Here is a 25,510-nt window from a genome sequence, read left to right on the forward strand (position 1 = left end):
ATCTGAACAATCTTAGGGAGTCCAGAGCATCCTCCTGAGGCAGACAGCCCTCGTCCACCCCTGGGGATTGATCAGCCATGAGACTTTGTCATTGCCATCATCAGTTGCCAAGGCCAGAATGTGCAGGGTGTGTCAGCACAACATGCACTTTGTGTTCAGATGGAGCCTCTTTTAGAGGCTGGCTGTTCTTTCCTCCTGCTTGTTTGCAGATAGTTCAGATACCAAGCTTCAGGACTCAGCTCAATTTCCCAGTAAATAGATCCGTGCTATGAGTGCTTGTCAGGATGGAAGGAGTGTGAAAGCATTTGAAAGATCAAAGCAGCACGACTCCCATCAGAGTCAATGGGAACAAGCAGCTAAAATCTTACAAAATGCTTTCAAATTATCCTCCACCTTCAATTCCCTAGCCTCCCTGAAACCAGCTCCTGAAATCTTTTATTGAATGTGCTCTCTTGTCATTTCTTTGCAATAAAAGGAGGCTTGGAGGAGCTGTGGGCTCAGGTTGGCAGAGATCCTCTGCCTGCCCTGCTGTGCCACCCTGGGCTGCTCTGGCAGCTGGGGCACAGCTGGGCTCTGTTACCTGGTTTGGGAGAAAAGCTGATGTTCCTGTCCTCTGCAGGGGCCTTGGGCATGTTCTGAGAGCTCTGGGGTGCCAGAGCAAGCCCTGAGCCCCAGGGCTGTGTCTGAGCAGGGGCCTTGGGAGTGTTCTGAGAGCTCTGGGGTGCCGGACCAAGCCCTGAGCCCCAGGGCTGTGTCTGAGCAGGGACCTTGGGCATATTCTGAGAGCTCTCTGTGCTCTGGGGTGCCAGGCCAAGCCCTGAGCCCCAGGGCTGTGTCTGAGCAGGGGCCTTGGGCGTGTTCTGAGAGCTCTGGGGTGCCAGAGCAAGCCCTGAGCCCCAGGACTGTGTCTGAGCAGGGGCCTTGGGCATGTTCTATGTGCTCTGGGGTGCCAGAGCAAGCCCTGAGCCCCAGGGCTGTGTCTGAGCTGTTCTGTGCCCTGGCCAGGCCTGGCACTGCCCCTTTGGGCACATTTGAATTGGGGGAGCTCCTGCAGCATCTCCCAGCAGCCCTGAGCCTCGGTGCAGGAGCTGCAGGGCCTGTCAGAGCCGCCCTGTGACATGAGCAGCCATGAATAAAACACTGATGAATAAACAGAGCACAAAACTCCTTCTCTGAGGTCAAATGGCAGAGATGAAATAGAAACTGCATCTCTGCAGTCCTCGCCTGGACTTCTACCCATTCCACAAGTGTGGGTTGCTGATAAGTTTTTCTGGACTGTGTGAGAGGAGATGTTTCTGGCCTGGCTTTCCTATTTATGCTAAATGTAGCTGTTTTCATTGTTTGTTTGATTATTCTCCAACATCACAGTAATGAGACTTCATTTCTCATCCCAGATAGCACTTGCAGATAACATTGCCCAGCACTCTGTGGCCATGGGAGAGCTTTGTAAACAGTTAATTCCTTCACTCCCACAATGAGGATAATGCTGTCTGTGCTATAGAAATAGGTGTTTCTGTGAAAAATGCACACAGGGACACACATTTATGTCATGAGCACTGAGCCCTCACTCTGATGTGCTTTACAAAGTGTTGTCAGGAGGTTTTTTTGCAAAATGCTGAAATGCTGTTAGATAATGGGAGTAGTTCAAATATAAAATGTTCATCAGCAGCACCATTGTTGTTATTATTTTACTTGACTCTGCAAAAGAGACACAGAAATGAAACTATTGATCCATAGTAATTGCACTGTCCTAAACCAGGCTTTTGTTTAGCTGTCTGAGGAAAACAGGATGCCTTTTCTTCCATCTTCTTAATATGTTCTTTCCTTGAATCTTCTTGATTTAATGCAGTGTGATAAATTTTCAGGCAGTGGTTTGTCTTGCACGTCAGGATGCTTCACAACTAATGCTATAAATACAGGTGGGAACGATATCTTTAGCAATTTCTCACATCTAAGGAGGGAAGAAGGAAGTTTGAAGTAATATTTACTTGGTGCACTGCAAACTTGTTTACCTGCATGCCAGCCCCATAAATTGGCAAACTCCAGTGCCCTGGTGTGATCAGGAGGGTGCTGAGCACACTCTGCTCTGCCCTCCCTGGAAGTTCAGCCAGCTGGGAGGGGAGGATGCCACAGGGCTGTGCTCTGCTGCCTCTGGTACTGTGCAAAGCACATCTCCCACTGCATGCAGCAGGGCCTTGTGCTTCTGTGATCAATATTGAATCTGAGGAACAAAGATGAAATACTTGTGTCCTTTTTTACCCAGGAAAACTGCATTTCTCGTAGATGGCATGCATGGACTACAGACAGGAAAAGTTGTGCATCCCTTATCTCACTATAAGGTATAAAAATCACTGCAATTTTCCAACTGAAAGAGCATGAAAAAGAGATTAAAAGAGCGACATCCTGACAACTTCCAGCTATGGAAAACATTCTCGAAAGTCATTTGTGTGAGCAGTTAGAAATGTTACTGCAGTTGTTAATTATCATCTCAGCCCTCAGTGGTCCCTGGAGTCTTTAGTCAGATCCTGTCTAGTTCAAATTCTTTTCTGCACTGATGTCACCAGGCCAATCTTCCCCATCCTGCACTTAATTGTTTCTATCCAGCTTTGTACTTCGCCCTTACCTTTCTTCAATCTCATCTATTTATTTCAGATAGTTTTCCACACTACAAAGATCGTTTTGAATTCTAAGCTTGTTCTCCAGAGAACTTCTAACCCCTCCCAGCTTGGCATCATCTGCAAATTTAATGAAATTAATTAAATGAAAATTAAATGAAAGGCTCGCATTGACTTCAAGGGGCACTGGAGTGAACCCAACCTGTCTTACATCTTTCACAAGTGGTTCAAGTGAAATACACTTATTGCTTCACAGGCCGTTTCTGTAAGGGAGGAAGACGGATGCATGTTGAATAATTCAGGGTCCTCGTTGCTGACTGAGAGAGATTTAACTAATTTGTCAAAATAATGACCCCTGTTCACGGCAGGGAGCAAGGCCTTTGGATGCTGCTGTGCCCAGAGAGGGGCTGGAGCAGCCTGGCTCAGCTCAGCCCCTCGGGATCGGGGGATCCCAAGGGAAGGGACGGGCAGGGCAGGCAGAGGAGCTGCTGCCAGGGCGGGCAGGCTGCACACGGGGTGGCACTGAGCCCCAGGGGTGCCATGGGACCCTGTGGCACAGCTCAGAGCCCTCCCTGCCCTCAGGGCACCCACACATGGCACAGAGGGAGGGGAGCTGCTGTGGTGGCTCAGGGGAGCGCAGGAATGCCCTCCCTGCTCGGTGTCCCCTCCTTTCCCTGCTCAGTGTCCTTTCCATGCTCAGTGTCCCCTCTGTGCTCGGTGTCCCCTTTGTGCTCGGTGTCCCCTCCTTTCCCTGCTCGGTGTCCCCTCTGTGCTCGGTGTCCCCTCTGTGCTCGGTGTCCCCTCTGTGCTCGGTGTCCCCTCCTTTCCCTGCTCGGTGTCCCCTCCCTGCTCGGTGTCCCCTCTGTGCTCAGTGTCCCCTCTGTGCCCGGTGTCCCCTCTGTTCTCGGTGTCCCCTCTGTGCTCGGTGTCCCCTCCTTTCCCTGCTCGGTGTCCCCTCCCTGCTCGGTGTCCCCTCTGTGCTCAGTGTCCCCTCTGTGCTCGGTGTCCCCTCCCTGCTCGGTGTCCCCTCCCTGCTTAGTGTCCCCTCCTCTCCCTGCTCAGTGTCCCCTCTGTGCCCGGTGTCCCCTCCTCTCCCTGCTCGGTGTCCCCTCTGTGCCCGGTGTCCCCTCTGTGCTCGGTGTCCCCTCTGTGCTCAGTGTCCCCTCTGTGCTCAGTGTCCCCTCCCTGCTCAGTGTCCCCTCTGTGCTCAGTGTCCCCTCTGTGCTCGGTGTCCCCTCCCTGCTCGGTGTCCTTTCCCTGCTGGGTGTCCTTTCCCTGCTCAGTGTCCCCTCTGTGCCCGGTGTCCCCTCTGTGCCCGGTGTCCCCTCCCTGCTCACTGTGGTGCAGGGTCTCTCTCTCTCTCACTCCATTGCAGACTCTGGAGTCCCTTCCACAGCAGGGGAGGCTTGGGAGCATCCTCTGGCTCTGCAGCCTGTCCGTGCTGGCAGCTTTCATCTGGCACTTGTGTGTTGTGGCTGCTGTTGGAGCACAGCCCTGCTTATTTATGCTTCTCTGCAAGTGATTCTTGGCTTAAAAAGGCGTAGGGCTCTCAGAAATTTTTCATGCTTTGCTGTTGCGTTATTTTCCCCCTGTCACTTCAAAGTGTTGGCCAACTTTCCAGAGCCTGCCGTGTGTGCATGAGTATATGTATATTGCAACAGATTTTTCCTTTTTTTCCTAAGTTGTGATGTTGGATATCTGAACACTTGCCAGAGGAGTAGAACCAGACTTTTCCTGGGCAAACTCTGTGGCAGAAAGAGAACTGGATCCTTAACTCTTTGAAGTCCTCCTGTTACCAAGATGGAAATCTCTTTGTCCTTGCAGCTCTGAAGTCTGCCATTGCTGAGACATTTCATCTCCTTTAGGCTGTGCTGAAGTGGCTGAAGGGCAGTGCCCTTGCTGGGATGGTGTCTGAGTTCCACAGGTGATGCCAGCAGTGTTTGGCCATTGTTCTGTTCCACAGCTGATGCCAGCAGTGTTTGGCCATTGTTCTGTTCCACAGGTGATGCCAGCAGTGTTTGGCCATTGTTCTGTTCCACAGCTGATGCCAGCAGTGTTTGGCCATTGTTCTGTTCCACAGGTGATGCCAGCAGTGTTTGGCCATTGTTCTGTTCCACAGGTGATGCCAGCAGTGTTTGGCCATTGTTCTGTTCCGTGCCAGCTCAGAGTTCCCCAGCTCAGGTTGGTGCCTGCAGCTCTGGGCACTACAGTTCAGACTCCTCCTCTCCTTTCATCCTGGCATTCTCTTCTCTCTGCAGGGGCTTTTCAGTCACTTCTGTGCAGCTCTCATCTGCTTTAAGCCTGTGGAGGTCTGGTCTCGTGCTTGGCTTGGGCCACATCGGTCCCCAGTGCTGTCCCTAATTAAAACTGATTAATGACCCAGTACCGTTTGGACAGAAGTTAAAATCTCAGGACATTCCTGTTTGAGGCTGTTTGGGGTAGGATCAAAGCTTTCCAGAGCCAAAGGGACATTGCCCCTGCTGGGTGGGATTTGGCTCTCCTAAAGGCTGGATCCTGGAGCCTCCACTCCAGTTATTGGTGCAGGGCTGGGGCCGTGCCCTGCTGTGCTTTGTGTCTGCCATGGCACAGAGGTGCCCAGGCTGGTGATTCTGCCCGTGCTGTGGTGTCTGCAGGGAGATGTGCAGCTGAGTTATGTGGGCACAGCTCCACAGCCCCCAGCTCTGAGCTCTCAGTGCTCAGCTGTAAATCTCCCCAGATGTCTCAGCCTGAGCATCCCTGTGCCCACAGCCCTGTGTATGAATTACCTTCCTGTCCTCGCTGGTGTGTTGGGAGCCAGGGGGCCCCCTTGCCCAGGGGTCACGTCTCCCTGTCCCCCTGTCCCACCTGTGCCTGCCCTCCCCTGCTGCCTGCCCAGGTGTGCAGCCCTGCAGGGCCTGGGCCAGGCTCTGCCATCCCTCTGCAAAGGGTGAATGCTGCTCTGAGCCCTGCCTAACCACCTGTTGCTGCAGCACGGGCTGCATAATCAGAACTGACAGTCCCTGTCTAGAGATTTCTTGGAAGCTGGAAAAATGAGAATGTTGTCAAAAAAATACCAACGCTTCCAGTCTGCAATGCAGTGATGGAGATGAAAGATGAGTGAATGCAAGGAGGCAGGGAATATATCAGCCCAGTGCTTTTTTCTGACTAATTTAGGAGTCCAGAATGGTCTGGAAGAATTTACATTTCTCTTACAGCCTTAAAGAAAAAGCATTTTAAGCCAGTTTCTGTATTTCTTTTTCTTTACAAAGAAATCCAACAGCTGTTGGTTTGTCAGACCAAAGTTTAATAGCAGTCATGCATAAAACTACAATAAGAGTGGTAATTTCTTTTTTCATCAGTTGATGCAGAAGAATTTTTATATTTTACTTGGTTTGAAGCAATTTTCCGTAAAGTTATGAAAACCCTTTAAAGGAGGATCTTATTTTTTTCTAACAGAGCAAACATAAATTTCACTGAGAATGAGCAGAGGGTGTGTGGAGGAGCTGCAGTCCATGGGGAGGAGCAGAGGAGCTCACACACAGGGTGGCAGCCCCTGGAGCTGGCTGTTCCAGGCTCTGTGTATTAATTACCTTCCTGTCCTCATGGTGCCTCACTGGCTGCATCTTACCAGTCTGGGACCCTGAGTGGCCCCTTTGGAGCCTGGCTTTGGTGTTCAGCCCATTGGGTTTGTCACACTGTTCATCAGCTCTGCTTCCTTGGACATCAGGTATTTATTGCCCAGAGACAAGTGAGCAGCCTTCCTTTCAGGAGTGAGAAGCAAAGTTTGTTCTGTTGTCATTCCTGCTCTTTTAGCTTTGCAGAAATGCCATTCTCAGTTCAGAGATGAGAGGCTCGGGGTGCTGGCTGTGCTGGGATGGCTGCAGTGGGTGATGCAGGGAGAGAGAGGGAGATGGAACTTCATTAACAGGAGCAGGAAAGCGTTGTCACGTTCATTACAAACAATCGTGGCTCCTCAAATGTGAAGGGCGAGGTGGGCTGAGCCCAGCAGGCTGCTGGCAGTGCCAGCCTGTGCTGCCATCCTGTCCCTGACTGCCAGGAGCAGACACTGAGCTGTGCCAGTGCCACTGAGCATCCCGGGCAGCAGGTGGCCAGGGAGCCTCCTGGGCCAGCTGGGAGCAGGAGTTGGAGCAGCCAACAGCAAATCAGGGGAGCTGTGGCAGCAAGGGCAGTGGGGAGCAGCAGGAGGGAAGGACTGGATTGTGTCTGTGTGTGTGTGTGTGCCCTGGACAGAGCTGCACCCCCAGAGCTGCCCCTGCCCCGGGAGCCCAGGAGGTGAAGGGCTGGCCCAGAACTGCCCAGAAATGTTATCAGAAATGTTATCAGAAATGTTATCAGAAATGTTATCAGCAGGAAGGTGCAGCTGGGTGACTCCAGCACCTGAGCTCTTCTTGTTCCTGACGGATCAGGCTCTGCAGAACCCCTGTAAAACAAGGGAGAGGAGCCTGACTGTACACATACATCAAAAGGAGATTAAAGGCCGGATTCTCAGAGAGCTTTAACACCAAACTCCCCTGGAGTTCAGCGGGAGTTTAACACTTTAGCATCCTTCAGAGAATTGATCTCAATAAATTACACACAGCCAGCTAGGAGGGGTGTGAGGGAGCAGGGAATTAAAGCCAGGCTTGTGCAAAGTGCTTCTGTGCCTTTCTGTCCCCTCCTGCCCATGGGAATAGCACATTCACTGTGCCAAAGGCAGCACGGGTTCCATGAGATTGCATTTTAATTGAGCAGGTTTCATCGTGATGATTTTGTTTTGATTTGTGGCCCCAGTTGATTAAGGCTTATTGGGGAAAATTTGGCAGGGTTTATTCAGTCAGAATTTGTACTCCTGTAAAGCAGCTTCGTGAAATGATGCTAATTTCCTTGGAATTTCATCTCTGACAGAAGAAAAAAAGAAGAAAAGGATGTTACCAGGTTCTTGTTGTGTCAAGGAAACAACTTGTTTTGACATTTCCAAAATGAAATGTTTTGATTTTTTTCATTTTAAAATAACTTTTTCCTTGACATTGTGGTATTTTTACATAATTTTAATCATTTGAAATTGAAATGAAACTGAATTTCGTGACCCAAAAATGAAAGCAAATGTAGGTGTCTTGCAAGCCCTGGTGAATGCAGCATTCATCATCTGGAGTGGCAGTGCCATGGGAGAGGGGACACAGCAGCAGGGACACACCAGGGGATGCTCTGGGCTCAGAGGGGACAGGCTCCCAACAGGCAGCCCATGGGCAGGAATAAATCACAGCTGAGCACAGAGCGTGCACAGACTCCAAAATGTGCTCACGAGGGGCTGGGCAGAAGCTGCTCTGCTCACCCCAAAAAATTGTGAAATCTGGGCAAATCCACTGCACAGAGAAACTTGTGGTTCACAGGGGTCCCAGGATGAGGGGAGAGATGAGGATCTGACTCCATGGTTCAGAAGGCTGATTCATTATTTTATGATATATATTACATTAAAACTATAGTAAAAGAATAGAAGAAAGGATTTCATCAGAAGGCTGGCTAAGAATAGAAAAAGAAAGAATGATCACAAAGGCTTGTGGCTCGTACAGACAGTCGGAGCCAGCTGGGCTGTGATTGGCCATTAATCAGAAACAACCACATGAGCCCAATCCCAGATGCACCTGTTGCATTCCACAGCAGCAGATAACCATTGTTTGCATTTTGTTCCTGAGGCCTCTCGGCTTCTCAGGAGGAAAAATCCAAAGCAAAGGCTTTTTCAGAAAATACCATGGCTACAGAAACTGACTGTTCGTAGTAGTGGAAACGGAGGCAAAAGAAACATGGAAGGGAAAAACCCACTGAAGCTTTATCTGCCAAGTCTGGGTTTTACAAAGCAGAAGGTGATTCCTGAGGAGAGGCTGTTAGCGAGGGGATTTTTCAGGTGGGTGCAGTGGCCCAGCAGAGGCTGTGTCAGACCACAAAGGAGCTGTTCCACGTGCAGCTCCAGCTGGGTGTGTGCCCAGCATTGTGAGTCCTCTGACATGTCCCATGGCGTGCTTCACCCGGGTATGTTCACTGAGGATAATATATTGATGTTTGTCACAAAGCTGCAGAGCAACCAAAATACTTCCTAGAAATAATTTGGTATCAGAGTTCTCCTAATCAATATGCTCTACGAGACGCTTCAGGTGGATTAGGGCAGTAAAAACCATTTTTCATGTGCACGGGTCTCTGCTAATATCTGTTTATAGCAGGGCTGGGCGGGCTTGCATCGTGTCCCTGTGCAAAGGCTGGCAGCAAGCAAGGCCCTTAGAAACTGAGGGAGGTGTTTGGGTACAAAATCCTGGAGTTCCTGATCCCTGGGGCTGGGCTCAGCCATGCCCGGAGTTCTGATCCCTGCCCTGCAGCTTTGGGCTGGGCTCAGCATCCCCGGGGCTCCTGCTTTAGGCTGGGCTCAGCCATACCCGTAGTTCTGATCCCTGCCCTGCCGCTTTAGGCTGGGCTCAGCATCCCCGGGGCTCCTGCTTTAGGCTGGGCTCAGCCATGCCCGGAGTTCCTGCTTTAGGCTGGGCTCAGCTATTCCTGCCCTGCTGCTTTAGGCTGGGCTCAGCATCCCCGGGGCTCCTGCTTTAGGCTGGGCTCAGCCATGCCCGGGTTAAGCGCGGCTCAGTAAAGGTGACTCCGCCTCTCCCGAGTCGTTCATTAGTGACTTATAGAGCTAATAATGGCCTCATCCTTTTGTACCTTGGTACACAGCTTGTGTTCTGGAGTCTTTTATAGCTCAAATGAGCTGCTTTTGCTTATTTATTTCCCCGCTCATTCATTTTTAATGGTTAGCAGAGCCTCCCCCATTCTTCTCCTGGCAGCAGTGATTTAGGCAGGGCTCATTATCATAACTTACCTTACTAAATATCCCCATTTGTGCTGCTAGGCCAAGGAAATGTGTGCAGTGCTAAATCACAAGAGGTCCCATGAGCTTGCCTGGGTGGCAGGGCCGTGTTTGAAGTGTGTATCATACCCAGGGAGCCCTTCGAGGGGGAAGATCATTTACAGGGCCAGGGATGGGACAGAGTCATTCCCAAATACTGATTTTTATGGGAAATACCAGAGGCTTACCTTCCCACCTGGCCACCCTTGAGATGCACTGACCCAAACTGCTCAAGATATATTTTATTTTCAAAGATATATTTTATTTTCAAAAGACTTATTAGCTGTGACTTCCTAAGAGTTCCAACAGAATTACTGTAGCAGGAAAGCAGTTTCCTGTGAGGGCTTTGCTGTTATCCCATGGGAATTTAATAATGATAAGGAGGTGGGGAAAGCCTGTTCCAGTTATTTCTGAGAGCTGGCAGTGAGGTTCTGGGTGCCTCCTCTGGGAGTTAGGATGTGCATTCCCCTTTCCTCCCTCCCTTTAGGGCTTTGCATCCTGTTCAGCCAGAAGCTGCCACTGGGTTTATGGGAGCAAAGGAATCTCAGCCCAAATTCAGGTGTCCCACAGACAGCCTGCACACAGGGGAGAGGGAAAAGCAGGGAAATGCTTTTAGGAGAGGGCTGGGAACAGTGCTCACGGGAGAGGCAGGAGGTTGGTGTGGCAGGGACTGTGTGGGGCTTGTGCAGGGCCTCAGTGCTGCTCCCCACATTCCCCAGGCTGGGGAAGCCACAGATAATGTGAACCAAAAGGGGGGAAATTAATAAAAACCAATTGCTCTGTTTGTGATCACACCCCAAGAGCATTCAGAAGGGAGGAGTTTCAGAGGACAGAGGTGAGCCCTTGTCAAACAGCACAATCAGGCCTTTCAGGTGAATGTAGAACTGCCTTGGAGCAGCAGTGCCCCTGGTTGTGTTTGTGTGTGCAGGAGGGGCACAGCAGCAGCCCCTGCATCCCCTGCTGGCACTGGGTGTGAGTTCAGTCACTGCCACAAAATGTGCAGAGTCGATATTCCAGGTGTGCCCAGCACTGCCCTGAGCCCAGTGCCCCTGGGCACATGGGGCTGTCCTCGCTAACTCTGAGCTGTGGGCACGTGGAAATGTCATTTCTGGGGCTGTGCTGTGCTGGCAGTGTGGGACAGACAGAGCTCTGCCCCCAGAGCCAGCACTCGTGCTCAGGTCTCTGTGTCACTCACAGGAAGCTGCCTCAGCTCTTCTGAGGTGCAAGAACAAGAGGGGGACCTTCAGGAGCCCAAAGAAGCCCACAGCACTTCTATAACCTGCCAAGTCCATGCCCCAAAAAGCCATTCAAAGCTCCGTCCCTCAAGAGATGAAAGCCCCCTGTACTGAGAGAATTTCTGGGCATCTTGTGAACACTAAGTGCAGTCTCCCCTAATGAATGGAGCCAGCTCAGTGCAGGTGTGTGAAAAGCTCCAGTGACACAAAGCCTGGAAAAGCTTCAGCGAGGGAGCACAGCACCAGAAGGGTTTAATGGCATTATAATGTCCTTGGATTGCAGTGGCCACAACACAGAGTTTTATTCCAGCAGTACATTAGCAGGAAAAGAAAATCTGCTCTTTGTCTCTTGATGCCTTGTCACCTTTGCTGAAAGCTGGAGTTGGCATCTCTGGGATAGCAGAACCCAAAGGCAGGAGGAGGGGACATGAGAGATGGGGCAGTCCCTGGGTTTTGGGAAGGAAACAGATTGGCTTTCCCCACAGATCACCCACCTGTCCCCAGGCCCTTTGAGCTCTGCTGCATTTCCAAGGTGCTCAGTGGCTTTCTGGAGTGGCTGTGTGTGCCCAGGCTGCTGCAGGCCGCCCCTGATGTGCCCAGGAGCTGAGCTGGGCCAGGCCAGAGCCCTCTTGCCCTGTTCACAGCTCTGAGAACACAATCTCAGGAGATATTTTGGTTCTCTGCTCCCCCTGTGTGTTTTTGGCCCTTCCCTCGTGCTGGAGATGAAGGCTCAGATGTGGCTGCAGGAGCAGGGCCTGGCTGATCTCTCTGCCCACTGGGACCTGCTTCTGCCTGTGCTGGCTGATTTATGAGCATGTTCTGGACCTTGCCCCGTGTTTTGCTGTTGCTCTGCTGGGTCTGCATGCGAGCTGCAGCAGGGCAGTGCTGCCCATTGGTCTGGGCAGGGAGGGCTGCCTCAGTGAGCTCATTGTGCTGCTGGCTTCACCCACAGCCAGGGAAACGGGCACCAGCAGGAATCCCAGTGCAGGCACTTCTTCCTGACCATCAGTTTGTTCTGTAAATCATAATCTTGAAGGCACAAGGTCATGGTATTTATTTAATCATTCATACAGTAGTCTTTTAGGGATGGATTCTTTTTATAGCTCTCTTTGTGCAGTGAACCCTCATAAAGTTGGAATCCAGGTCTGTTTGCCTGCCAAATTTTCTCTCTCTTGTTATTGCTCGAGCATTAATGAGTTTAGAACCTGAGAGTCTGATTGCCATCTCTGCCCAGCACAGTTCAGCATTTGTCTCTGTGGCCTGGGAGAGTCTGTGCTGAGTTCCAGCCCCTGTGGCTGAGCTGCTCTTCACAAGCTCACAGACCAGTAAAACCAGCAGCAAAATCCCACCAAAAGTCACTGTTCAGGCAGTGACACCTGGCCCAGCTGCCCTGGTGAAGTGTAGGGCAGGGGACACCAGGGGACATGCAGGGCACCCAGGGGATACATGGGGACACCAGGGGACAAGCAGGGGACTCAGGGGACACGCAGGGCACACCCAGGGGACGTGCAGGACCCAGCAGCTGCCATGGCAGTGCAGGAGCTCAGCTTGAAAGCAGGCTCACCTGAGACACAAACCCCATAAATCTGCCTGTAAACAAACTCCTTACTCTGCTGCTGAAACCAAGAGCAACTCAAGAGTTTGACCTTAAAGCAGAGGTGGCTTGGAAGGGAGGCACTGCAAGAGCCATGATAACCTTTTCTTGGTGTGTCACCTGGGCTCAGACAGGCCAGGATGGAAATGCATGTGCTATGGGTCTGTCTGTGAGGGGGTTGTTGTTATTTAAAGATAATAATGTTATCCCACAATTATCCTACAAAAGCTGGTGATATTTAAATGTGATTTAAATTCATTCAGCATTTAAACAGAAAAGTAGAAAATGGCATTAAACTCAGACAAGGACGAGACTATAGATTGCAGAGTGAGAAGTATGAAATACATTGATGGAATGGAATAGAAGGTCTGGCTGGTAATGGATTGTGAAAAGAGCTCAGGGTTCTAATAGATCATTCCTTCAGATCATCAGCACGGTAAAGTGGTAGTTAATAAATTATTTGACGTGTACATTCACTCATATATTTTAACTAACTGTAATGAACAGGTCCTGTCAGCTCACCTAGATCCTCGCAGTTACTGCTAAATTGCTTGAGTGAGATTTAGGAAGTCTCTGCAATATTGATGTCCCGAGCTGCAGGTGATAAATGCAGGGACAGCGGGGCTGGCTCCTGTTGCAGAGCCCTGCCAGGCTGGCAGCAGGGCTGGAGCTGTGCCCTGGGCACCCCGGAGCCCTTCCTGGGAGGAGCTGTGGTTGGGAGCACCCCCTCATGGCCTCAGTCCTGTGGCAGGACTCCTGAAGAGCTCTGTCCCGTTCTGGGGTGGATTAGAGAGATTGTCCCTTCTCAGGGCTGAGTGCAGCCCTCACCTGCTCCTCCCCAGCTGAGGGGGCTCTGTGGGCTCTCAGGGAGAGCAGGAGGGCTGGGCAGTCTGGGCTGTGGGGAGAGGAGAGGAGCCTTCTCTGGAGTGGGAATTAAGGACCAAGAAAAAGCTGTTCCTTTATCTTAGATTATACCAGAATGTTTACAGCAGGAAAAATCAGCCTCTTAAAGTGATGCTGAATTACACAGGCTATTAAGGGCACACCAGGCACCTTTCTCATTATTCCATGTTGTCCTCTGAACCTGGAGCTAGTTTAAACCTAGATCCCTTCTCTTCCTCCCACTCACTTACCCAGCATGTGGTGAACTTTATAATTAGTGAAGAGACTCATTAATTTTTTTTTTCCTTCTCCTTTTTATTTTCAGGTTTCTGACAGGTGTGACTATGTCTTTGTCAACGGGAAGGAAATGAAAGGCAAAGTGAATGTCGTGGTTAATTTCACTTACCAGCACCTGAGTGCCCCTTTGGAGATGACAGTGTGGATTCCTCGTCTCCCGCTGCAGATAGAGGTCTCTGACACAGAACTCAATCAGATCAAGGGCTGGAGAGTCCCCATCATCTCTAATAAGAGGTAAGTTTCATTACAGGATGTTCACTTGCCAGGGACCTGTCAGGGCCTCTGGATCTGAACATGCTCATTTGGCCTTAATGCAATTCTGCTGTAAATTTGAAGGTCACCAGACATTTATTCAATAGGTTCCTGCTCTGGACTTGTAAGGGAAATGGAAGCTGCAGATGCATGAACCTGGATTGGAAATCAATTACCTTTTGTAGCACTAATGACTGAGATAGGAAGAGCCAATTGGTCAGGTTAGGCAGGATCAGGCACGAGGCAGCAAGGAGACATCAGCAGGAGGCAGCTCTGGCAGGGCTGGCCGGTCTCCAGCCTGTTCACAGGATCCACTGCCAGTGTCACAGTTAGCACAGAGCTGCTTCACAGCCCCGTGGGGTGCAGTGGCACTGATCAGTGCCCCACAGTCAGGACACAGAGCTCCCAGACACTGTCAGTGCCCACAGGACACAGCGTGGATGAAGCAGGTCAGAACCGGCTGCATCTCTTGTCAGTGTTATTAAGAGCAAGAGGAACAAGTTGATAAAGGAGGTGCTTGGTATTCCCACCTGCAAATGAAGCCATTTATTACAGGTTTCTGTTAGCATCAGAGCAAAGACATTTTGGTGGAGATGCGATTTCAAATTGTGCTGTACAGAGAGGGACGCGTGTGTAGGTGCAGAGGAGATTTCCATGGCAACACCAAGATGTTTATGGGAAGATCCAGAGAGAAAAGAAGTGTGAAGGTCCTGAAAGCAAGGACTTGACATGGAAAACAATGGAAGATGCTTGGGGAGGACAGTGTGGTGGCAAAGCTGGGAGGCAGAGATGGTCTCAAGTGCTGTTTCTGAGTTATGAACACGGGAAACAGGATAAAAGTGGAGAAGCTGAAGGAAGCAGCTGCAGGAGCAGGCTGCAGGCTGGGGTCAGCAGCAGCTCTCAGCACAGCTGACCCTGTCCCCTTGCTGCCCCCAGGCCCACGCGGGACAGCGATGACGAGGACGAGGACGAGCGCAGGGGCAGGGGCTGCACCCTGCAGTACCAGCACGCCATGGTCAGGGTGCTCACCCAGTTCGTGGCCGAGCCCCCCGAGCCCGGGGCCCAGCTCAGCTTCCTGCTGGGCTCAGACTGGCAGCTGGACATCACCCACCTGGTCAGGGACTTCATGCAGGTGGAGGAGCCCAGGATCGCCCAGCTGCACGAGGGACAGGTCCTGGTGGGGCTGGAGCTGGGCATGACCACCATCCAGGTAGGGAGATCACTGGTGTGTTCTGTGCCTTAATTCCCCTAAACCATCCAGGTAGGGAGATCACTGATGTGCTCTGTTTGTGCCTTAATTCCCCTAAACCATCCAGGTAGGGAGATCACTCATGTGCTCTGTTTGTGCCTTAATTCCCCTACACCATCCAGGTAGGGAGATCACTGATGTGTTCTGTGCCTTAATTCCCCTAAACCATCCAGGTAGGGAGATCACTGATGTGCTCTGTTTGTGCCTTAATTCCCCTAAACCATCCAGGTAGGGAGATCACTGATGTGTTCTGTGCCTTAATTCCCCTAAACCATCCAGGTAGGGAGATCACTGATGTGTTCTGTGCCTTAATTCCCCTAAACCATCCAGGTAGGGAGATCACTGATGTGTTCTGTGCCTTAATTCCCCTAAACCATCCAGGTAGGGAGATCACTGATGTGTTCTGTTTGTGCCTTAATTCCCCTAAACCATCCAGGTAGGGAGATCACTGATGTGCTCTGTGCCTTAATTCCCCTAAACCATCCAGGTAGGGAGATCACTGATGTGCTCTGTGCCTTAATTCCCCTAAACCATCCAGGTAGGGAGATCACTGATGTGCTCTGTGCCTTAATTCCCCTAAACCATCCAGGTAGGGAGATCACTGATGTGCTCTGTGCCTTAATTCCCCTAAACCATCCAGGTAGGGAGATCACTGATGTGTTCTGTGCCTTAATTCCTCTGCACAATCCAGGTAGGGAGATCACTGATGTGCTCTGTTCCTGCCTTAATTCCCCTAAACCATCCAGGTAGGGAGATCACTGATGTGCTCTGTTTGTGCCTTAATTCCCCTGCACAATCCAGGTAGGGAGATCACTGGTGTGTTCTGTTCATGCTTTAATTCCCCTGCACAATCCAGGTAGGGAGATCACTGATGTGCTCTGTGCCTTAATTCCCCTACACAATTCAGGTAGGGAGATCACTGATGTGCTCTGTTCATGCTTTAATTCCCCTGCACAATCCAGGTAGGGAGATCACTGATGTGCTCTGTTCCTGCCTTAATTCCCCTAAACAATCCAGGTAGGGAGATCACTGATGTGCTCTGTTTGTGCCCTAATTCCCCTAAACATTCCAGATAGGGAGATCACTGGTGTGTTCTGTCCCTCCCTCAACTCCCCTCCCTGCCCATGGGTGGTCCAGCATTAACAACAGAAACTGGAGCCATGAGCTTCTGAATGGAACAGAATTGGAGCAAGAACTAGAAGACATGGCAGAGATGGTTTTCTCTCCTTATCTGCTGTCCCAAAGTGTAGTAGATCACAGTTTCATTTAATTTAATCCAGGTTGTCTATTGGGAGGCTTTTTCTGATTATTTTTGTCTAAGGCTGCTTCTGAACGTGGAGCCAGATTTGATCACAAGGCATGAGCTGCTGGAACAGCTCAGTGTTCTCCCAGCCTGCCCTGCAGAGCAAAGGGTAAAGTGAAAATTATCCAGGTTAAGGAACTAAGACTGGAATACTAATCCAAATATTAATTAAAATAAAAGGAAAAGGAGATGGGGAGAGAGATTATTTCAGTGATACTGAAGTAGAATACGTGTTAACAAACACTAGAACAGGAAGAAAATCTCTCTCCAAACATGCTTATCATCCCATGCTGTCAAAGCAGAAAACAAGCAGCACACCTGTCGATAACGAGGTTGTCAAGGCTGGAGAAATGGGATTTGAGGTTTTTGACTTTGTGCAAAATCTGCAGAGATTTTCTGACTGCATTTCTAAAGCTCTGGAATTTACAGTGCTCTAGCCAATGTACATAAAACTGTGGAAAGAAAAATCCAAGGGTAAAATCTGAGAGCAAGTTATATTTAAAGAATACCTCTTGTGAGCTGCTTCAGAAATGCTCTGTATGGATCATTAAATCCAGCTCTCTGCTAATGAGCACCGTGGATGTCATGTATCACTGCACTGACCTCTCTGTGTATTTTCTTAACCAAAACAAATTCTCTCTGTCAATTTTGCATTCAGTACCATGAGAGGTTGTTGTAGCAATACATTACCCTTCCTTTCCACAGGACAGAAATAAATACCATTTATTCAGTGGATTTTATAAAAATCTACAGCCTACATTATATTTATGCCACCTCAAAACATGAGGATTAATCAAATACTTAAATTTTACATGAAGGTTACATTTACAGCTAGTTACTACATGTGAGGCAGATGTGGTAATTACATTTACAGACAGCACATCTGAAGCAGATGTTGGCACATTGCAGAGGGGAGAGGCACAGCTGATCACAGTTGCACAGGTAAAAGGTGTTAGAAGGCCCCTGTTATTGCAGAAGAGTTACAAAATGTGAGTAGCCCTTTTGAATCATATTTTAATAGTGTCTGCTGAGAGAAATCCCATTCCCATAAACATCCCTGATGTGTGTCACATGAATCCTGTGCAGTTATTTCACGTGGTGCTGTACAAAATGGCTGTTGGTAACTGCAGTTCTCCTTTCCAGATCCTGTCCCCCCTTTCAGATGCCATCTTGGCTGAGAAGACAGTGACAGTCCTGGACGAGAAGGTGACAATAACTGACCTGGGAGTGCAGCTGGTGACAGGACTGTCCCTCTCTCTGCAGCTCAGCCCGGGCAGCAACAGGGCCATCTTTGCCACGGCAGTGGCACAGGAGCTGCTGCAGTCCCCAAAGCAGGTCTGTGCCCAGCTGGGCTGCTCTGAGGCCCTGCCTCTGACACCTGCTGGAACTGAGCAGGGCTGTACTCACAGTGTGCTAATGAAGCATTCTGTGCATGGGACTTTCCTGAAGGCCACCAAGGGTCCTGAACAGCAGCACAAAGAGGGCACAAAAAGGGCACTGTGTTTTAACAGCCCCTCCTGCCATGGCTGATCCATAAATAACGGGCAGTGATGTGTCAGAATTGAGCACCACAGTGCCCTTGCACACACACACACACACACACACACACACATGTGTGCCTTTTCTGTCCCATCCAGCACCCTCTGGATCCCAGCATATCCTGCCATGTTCAGCCTCCCACCACAGGTATCCAAATCATCCCTTTCATTCCACCTGTACACAGGAAAGTGCTCGTGTTGTGCCAGACTCTTCCTCCTTTAGTCACTTCCTGGGAGCACTTTAAGAAGTCAGGGAGCATCCCTTTCATTCTGATCCATTACTAGAATATGAATCAGCATCACTGACTCATTTCCTGATTCATGATTTCATAAACCATTTTTTCCCTTATTACTCTTAGTTCCTTTATTAGGGAACCAACAGTTACCAAGGGCTTTTGGACTTTGCCATGTCCTCATCAGTCCCTGCTTGGCATTTGTCCTTGTGCTTCTGCACGCATTTGAAATGTAAACTTGTTTTTCCAAACCAAATCCATCAGTCTGGGACTTTCATCAAGGATGCACTGGGCTCTTAACACTTAAGCATGTTCTGAGCTTTAAAGGCAAATGGCATCCCCATTTGAAGTTTGGCCAACTGCTGGGGTGCTTTAATTCATCATGGAGTGAATTAAAATCCTCATTTTCCTTGGGATGCAGGATGAGAAATAATGCAGAGCTGCTGTCTGTATAGGGTGATAAAGTTGTGTGGTGTTCCAGGAGTGAAGGAATCGATGGCAGGCAGGTGGAGGGAAGGCCAGTGAGCTCATCCATGGCACAGGGGGCTGGACAAAGTGCCCTGAGGCCAGCCCAGGGCAGGGCTTGGTGCCAGTCAGCCCCAATGTGTGCCCAGCTCAGGGACAGGGCTTGGTGCCAGTCAGCCCCAATGTGTGCCCAGCCCAGGGGCAGGGTTGGTGCCACTCAGCCCCACTGTGTGCCCAGCTCAGGGACAGGGTTAGTGCCAGTCAGCCCCAATGTGTGCCCAGCCCAGGGCTTGGTGCCAGTCAGCCCCACTGTGTGCCCAGCTCAGGGCAGGGGTTGGTGCCAGTCAGCCCCACTGTGTGCCCAGCCCAGGGGCAGGGTTGGTGCCAGTCAGCCCCAATGTGTGCCCAGCCCAGGGCAGGGGTTGGTGCCAGTCAGCCCCACTGTGTGCCCAGCTCAGGGCAGGGTTGGTGCCAGTCAGCCCCAATGTGTGCCCAGCCCAGGGGCAGGGTTGGTGCCAGTCAGCCCCACTGTGCCCAGCTCAGGCATTTCAGCCCCCAGAAATGGAGTCTGGACAGATCCTTCTCTGCATGCAGGGCTGCAGTCAGGGATCCACAAAAACCAGAGAGGAAACTGTGTGCCTCCAGTCTGGCAGGGCTGGCTCTGCTTTCAAAGGCAGCTGAGTCCCTCCAATGCTCAGGACAGGATTTTCAGAGCAGTCCCTATAAGCAAAGCAATGCAAAATTATTAAATGATTATGCAGGTTTAAGCAACACAGTGGGAGGATGAGAGTTGATGTCATAAATTCTATGCAGCCTTCAAGAAACAGCCAAAGATTAATAAACACAAAGCTGGGATTTATGACAGTGTCAGCAAAGTCTTAGGGCTCTGGCCTGAAATAGAGACAGAAGCAAATCTCCCATTGAAGCAGGGGAGCTTTGTGGCTCTGAGGATTTCAGAATCAGGCCAGTAGAATCAGCACCCTACAATCCCAAAGGACTGGAAGCTTGTTCTCCATGCTCTGAACAGGTGAATGACTTTGTGCTGTGAGCAGTTTAAAGGATGATGTGTTTGTTCTCTGTACATGTGTGGAGTTAGAATGTAAATGCTGTCTTGTATGAAAATCTGCTTATTTAAAGAAACAGGACTTTGATATTCACGGTTTTCACAAGTTGATTTGTTGGTTGGGTGTCTGTCTGTCAGTCTGACTCTCACAGCAGGGTGATCCCAACTCTGGCCATAGAAAAGCTCATTTTAGAGAGTGGAGAATCACTGATGGAGCCAGGTCTGTCTGGTGGGGATTCTCCAGTGCAGATACCCCAACCAGGGCAGCTCACACCATCAGAAGCAGGAATGAGATTCCAGGAGAATTTTATCTGTAAATGATCAATGTAGGAATACAAAGATGTTTTTCAGGTGGCACAACAATTTTCAATAGCCATTTGAGAGTCCTTAGAGGACCAGATTTTCAGAAATGGGTGAGCACATGTTTTCTGAAATTCAAAAATACTTTCAAATGTTTCAAGTTAGAAGCCAAAAGTCAAGGATCCCAGGAAAGCTGCAGCATGAGGCTTGTTCTTAGTACCCAGGTCAGACTCATTGGCATTCAGTGAAAGCCTCCGTGCACACTGGAGTACACAATCTGCATTGCTGTGACACAAGATTAAACTTTATTATTGTCTTGCTTTTAATTGCTAACAAGCAGAAAAATTGCCCTGGCCGTTTTCTAAAGAAGCAATTGATTGGTTTCCTCTGCTTATACAATCTGCTAATTTAATTTGAGAGACAGGAATTCAAGGAGTGAAGGTGTGGAGTCACGTGTGGACCTGTTTGCTGTATTAGCCATCTTTTAACATGTGCTTTGTGTAATAAGAGGAGACTTTGTATTTTAAGCAGTTTAGAAATAATGTTGGGGTTTTTTAATGTAAATACACAACAGTAAATGATCTCAGTCACTGGTAATGCTTCCTGACATGCAATTTATTATGGTGCTGAAGTAGATTCTGCAGAGCCCAGGGGATACAGCTCCTTTAAGCACCTTTGTGGAAACCAATCTTATTATCAACGAGTGTTTGAGCCCAGTATTTCTCTTCACGCCTTGGCAAGATATTAATTTCACTGCTCTCCCTATTTATTTCTGTTCTGATCCCTAATGGTGTGTGGATCCTGTGAGGAGGTGGGAGCAGACCAGAACAGAGCTCATTTCCCTCGAGGATCACTCTGAGTGGGTCTGTGTTTGTTTTATGTATTACAGGAAGCAGCCATCAGCTGCTGGATCCAGTTCAGTGATGGATCTGTCATGCCCCTGGATATTTATGACTCCAAAGACTTCTCCTTGTCAGCCACCTCTCTGGATGAGAAGGTGGTGTCCATCCACCACGACCCCAAATTCAAGTGGCCTGTGATTGCTGCTGAGACCGAGGGCCAGGGCACGCTGGTCAAGGTGGAGATGGTGATCAGCGAGTCCTGCCAGAAATCCAAAAGGAAGAGCATCCTGGCCGTCGGAAGCGGCAGCATTAAGGTCAAGTTTGGGCAGGGTGATGCCAACCCCAACGCCAGTGACAGCAAGCACAGGGGTGTCCAGCTGGAGAACCACGGCAGCGAGCGGCGCCAGAAAAGCCCCTGGCAGGAGAGAGGGGACGGGCACTACTACAGCTCCTCCATGGGCCACGAGCAGGGCAGGGCCACCACCACCCACAGGTCCGTTCTGAGCAGGAAGGAGGACAGAGAGAGCCTCCTGGACGACGCCAGCCAGAACGTGCCCCTGGACTTCACTAGCTTCCCTGCCCAGGTGGATCTGCCCAGGGCTGCTGGGGACGCGGAGGACAGCGAGCTGGTGCCGTCCCCCCGCGGCCTCAGCGACCTGGAGATCGGCATGTACGCCCTGCTGGGCGTCTTCTGCCTGGCCATCCTGGTGTTCCTCATCAACTGCATCACCTTCGCTCTCAAGTACAGGAACAAGCAGGTGCCCTTTGAGGAGCAGGAGGGCATGAGCCACTCTCATGACTGGGTTGGGCTGAGCAACAGGACAGAGCTGCTGGAGAATCACATCAACTTCTCATCCCAGCAGGATGAGAGAATCACAGCCATCGACAGGGGAGCGGACTACGAGGAGAGCAAATACCTCCTCAGCACAACTGCCACCAAAAACATCAATGGACAGTCCTTCAGGTCTCCTGAGTCCACATTCAGTGAAGGGAAAGAACAGAAAAGTGAGCCAGCCACTTCTCCTACCTCCAAGAGGAAACGGGTGAAATTCACCACCTTCACCACCATCTCCTCTGACGATGGCTGCCCAACTGTCAACTCAATCTTGATGAGTAATGAGGATGACATTAAATGGGTCTGCCAGGACATGGACCTGGGGGAGTGCAAAGAGCTTAAAAACTACATGGAGAGGTTACACGAAAATGCGTAATGAGACACAAAAGACTCTTTTGGTTTGGTTTGTTCGTTTGTTTGTTTTTCACTCACCTTCTGCCTTTAATTTTGGGTAGTGGGGCAAAATGTTGTATTCTAGCAGGAATCAGCTGGTGGATAATTACTCACTGGAGCCCCAAGAAGCCACCCAAAAGCAGCTGGGAGAGCAGAGATCCTGGACAGCTGTTAAAATTCAAGTCTTCTCTGTGCTCAGAGATGGAAGTGAGAGATGTGTGTGGTTTTTTTGATACACGATAACATGAAAAAAAAACTTAGAAAAATAATGCAGTCTCATTCTCTGTGCTTTCCCAGGAAATCAATAAATATAACAAACTCCAGTGCAGTTTGGATATTACAAAGCTCACACAGCTCTGCTGTTCGATATTGCAAGCTTTGGTTAAAAGCAAAAGATTGGTCTCAGAATAAATAGATCCATGAGAAGAGCATGTCGTTCAGGCCACGTGCAGAGAATATCCATCCAGGAACATTCATTTAAAGCTGACAAAAACCAACAGTGAACGAAGCAGCTCCCAGAGCTGAGGAGTCATGAGTTCCAAAGAGTCTGGAGGGGATAAAGGCGTAACTGGGCTGTTTACAAACCAGCATGTTTGCCTCCCAAGCACTGACAATGGATACACAGATACAGTTCAAACTGAAGCTCTCTTTTTAAGTAGATGCCAAGGTAATAAACTTTGCCAGCCAATTTTGGGTATTTCTTAATTTGTAAAATAGGAGAAGATATGATCTATACTCAGACTATCACTCATCCTAAGGAAGGTCTTTTGGAAAGTTTGAGAGAATGAGCTATTTTTAAAAGCCCGCTTTGTTTGATTGTCCTGTTTTGGATTTGTATTCTCAGCCCTTTCCCTGGAGCTCCCCATCTGGTATCCTGAGGGCACTTCCCAGATCAGTCAGCCTTGGAGCTGTGGTCCCTTCCCTTCCCTTCCCTTCCCTTCCCTTCCCTTCCCTTCCCTTCCCTTCCCTTCCCTTCCCTTCCCTTCCCTTCCCTTCCCTTCCCTTCCCTTCCCTTCCCTTCCCTTCCCTTCCCTTCCCTTCCCTTCCCTTCCCTTCCCTTCCCTTCCCTTCCCTTCCCTTCCCTTCCCTCCTGAGCCCGTCACTCCAAGGCTGCTCCTGCCGAGCATGGCCCTGCTGGTCCCACGCTGTCCTGGCCTTCCCTGCTGTCCCTTCCCAAGCTGGCCCTGTCCCTGGGCTCAATGCCCCGTGTGCTGAACTGGCCACCACCGCCAGCAGCTGCCTCTGGGTCCATCCCCTGCCCTGGGGGAGCTGGGGGTCTTCAGTTCCTTGTGCCCCCCTCTCCTTAGCCCAGCACGTTTAGAGGGCGCTGGGAGGTCGCAGGGGAGAGCTGCACGCTCAACATTGAACCCTGCACAGCTAAACTCAGCAGATAACATTTGTTTCTCCCAGGGGTGATGATTATCTTCTGTTTTCTTGATAAGGATGTACATACAGTAGGATTTCAGTGATTACCCTTCCGACCCGACGTGCCCTCCAGCCTCAAACCAGGACATTTCTTGTGAGGTCCAACAGCAGCCTCCAATGGCCAGTGGCAAAGTGCCAAAGCACTAACTAAAATCCAGGTAATGGATTTGATATAGAAAAATATTTCAAGCTCCCCTTTATTTTCTGGAGCCAGTCCTTGCCCCCTTTTTGTTAAGTCTTCCAAGATTGAATCTAGGTTGCTCAGTTTAATACACACCCGCCCTCCCACAAACACTTAGATTGAATCCCTCTATATTTAGAATGTACTGTAGATTGTAAGAATGTAATATATATATTTATAAACATGCCAACTGTGAATAAAATTTGCATTTTAGTGGCTTCATCTTTTTTCCCTACTCGGCACGCCTCTTTCCTTTGGCTGTCAGGAGGTTCGCCCTGAGAAGCCTGGCAGCAGTACAGGCAGGAGGGCTTGGATGGATGCAGGAGGCACAATCCACTCACAGAATTGCACTGGCAGTGCTGGGGGACAACGTGCAGCCCCAACAACCTGTCATGCTACAAATGTATGTGCACCAAGTCACCCTAACAAGATTTGGAACTATTTGCAAATAAATCCACGTGCTTTATTTCTAGCCTGAAAGCCCAATATGTGAGTTTGTGGGCTTAGGGTCTGCTTTTCTCCTCTGGGTAGATCCACCTTTGGCTATACACCTTCTAAGGGAGTAGGTGAGTAAACAGAGCAAATGTGCCCAAAACTTTGGAGATCAGATGGTCTTTGCTTTCTTACAGCACCTCTGCTCAAGGCTTGGATGACCCAGGGCAGGACGGGTGCAGCAGTGCAGGACCAGGTGCAGCAGTGCAGGAGCAGGTGCAGCAGTGCAGGAGCAGGTGAGGTGTGAGGACAGGACAGTGCAGGCTCCAGACAAGGCCTGGCTGAGCTCCCAGGTGAGGTGAGCAGCCTTGCTGCTGCAGCACGGCCTGGCAGCCTCCCCGCGGGTCCAGCCCAGCCTTGCCCCCAGCTCTGGGGCTGTTCTTGGTGCTTTTTGCACATCAGGACGTGGTGTCTGCAGGGAGGCAGGCAGGCTGACAGTGCCCAGGTGTCTCTGGAGCCCAGCAGAGCCCAGGTGTGAGTGCAGGTTTGCCTTCCCCTGGGAGGAGCAGGTACAGACAGTGCTGGGAGCAGCCTGACACCCTGCTCTGCCCAGAGCTGCCCTGCTCCATCAGATTCCTGCTGCTCCATCAGATTGCTGCTCCATCAGATTCCTTCCCCATCAGATTCCTGCCCCATCACACTGCTGCTCTGTCAGATTGCTGCCTCAGCTGCCTCTGGGGAACAGGAGCCACTCGCAGCAAGTTCCTCTGGTAGCACAAACCACAGAGATGTTCTCTGAGCACAAACAGCCTCCAGCTGCAGCACTGGGGATCCTGGCAGCAGATCTGTGCCTGTCTGCTTGCTCAGAGCTGCCTGTGTGTGCAGCAGCTGGAACTGGCCACTGTCACAGGGCAATGCTATAAATAATGCAGTTTATTTATAGTGCTCTTTCCATGGACCTCGCCGTGCTCTGAGCAAGGTGTGTTCCTTACTGAGCTGGGGAGCCCAGGGTGAGGTGATGTGCCCAGAGTCACTGCAAATCCGTGGCAAAACCCCCCCGTGCAGGATCTGAGGGTGACCTGTGGTCACCTGTATGCAAGCAAACACCCTAATTAATCTGCTAATTAGCAGAATACATCAAGTTCCTGTAGGGATTCTGCATGTGTGTATCTTTGGGAGGGGGTGTTGTGTACATTCCCTTTCTGTACTGCACAGAGCCCACACTGCCGAGCAAAGCCCCCTGAGCATCCCAGGAGGAATTCCGTGTTTCAGGCAATCAGCTGAGACCCCAGCTGGCAAACAGGGGGCCTGAATCCTATTCCCCATCACTACAGCAGTGCTGCTGTTGATGTGCTGCACACACACAACGTTCTGCAGCTGTGGCTCCCACTGGCAATCTCTTGAACCTGATAAAGAGCCCTGCTGACAGCAAGCACTCTCCTGTGAGAGTTATTAATTACCTTATTGTTTTCTTCTGTGCAGTTGCCTCTTATTTTCATGTTTGAGTC

At 50.2% G+C, this 25,510-nt stretch overlaps 1 protein-coding gene across 2 annotated transcripts in view; it reads left to right on the top strand.

The window, feature by feature from the left end:
- The window catches only part of TMEM132D (transmembrane protein 132D), a 196,210-nt gene extending 172,418 nt beyond the window's left edge, over nucleotides 1-23,792 (top strand). For both annotated transcript variants that reach the window (XM_077187774.1, XM_054645765.2), the window contains 4 exons: nucleotides 13,520-13,725; nucleotides 14,680-14,953; nucleotides 17,439-17,630; nucleotides 20,784-23,792. In XM_077187774.1, the coding sequence (XP_077043889.1) occupies nucleotides 13,520-13,725; nucleotides 14,680-14,953; nucleotides 17,439-17,630; nucleotides 20,784-21,947 (1,836 nt within the window). In that variant the 3' untranslated portion in view covers nucleotides 21,948-23,792. The remainder of the gene's footprint in view (nucleotides 1-13,519; nucleotides 13,726-14,679; nucleotides 14,954-17,438; nucleotides 17,631-20,783) is intronic.
- The last annotated feature ends 1,718 nt before the right edge of the window (nucleotides 23,793-25,510 follow it).

This window comes from Agelaius phoeniceus, chromosome 18 (assembly GCF_051311805.1).
Source record: "Agelaius phoeniceus isolate bAgePho1 chromosome 18, bAgePho1.hap1, whole genome shotgun sequence".
Taxonomy (NCBI): domain Eukaryota; kingdom Metazoa; phylum Chordata; class Aves; order Passeriformes; family Icteridae; genus Agelaius; species Agelaius phoeniceus.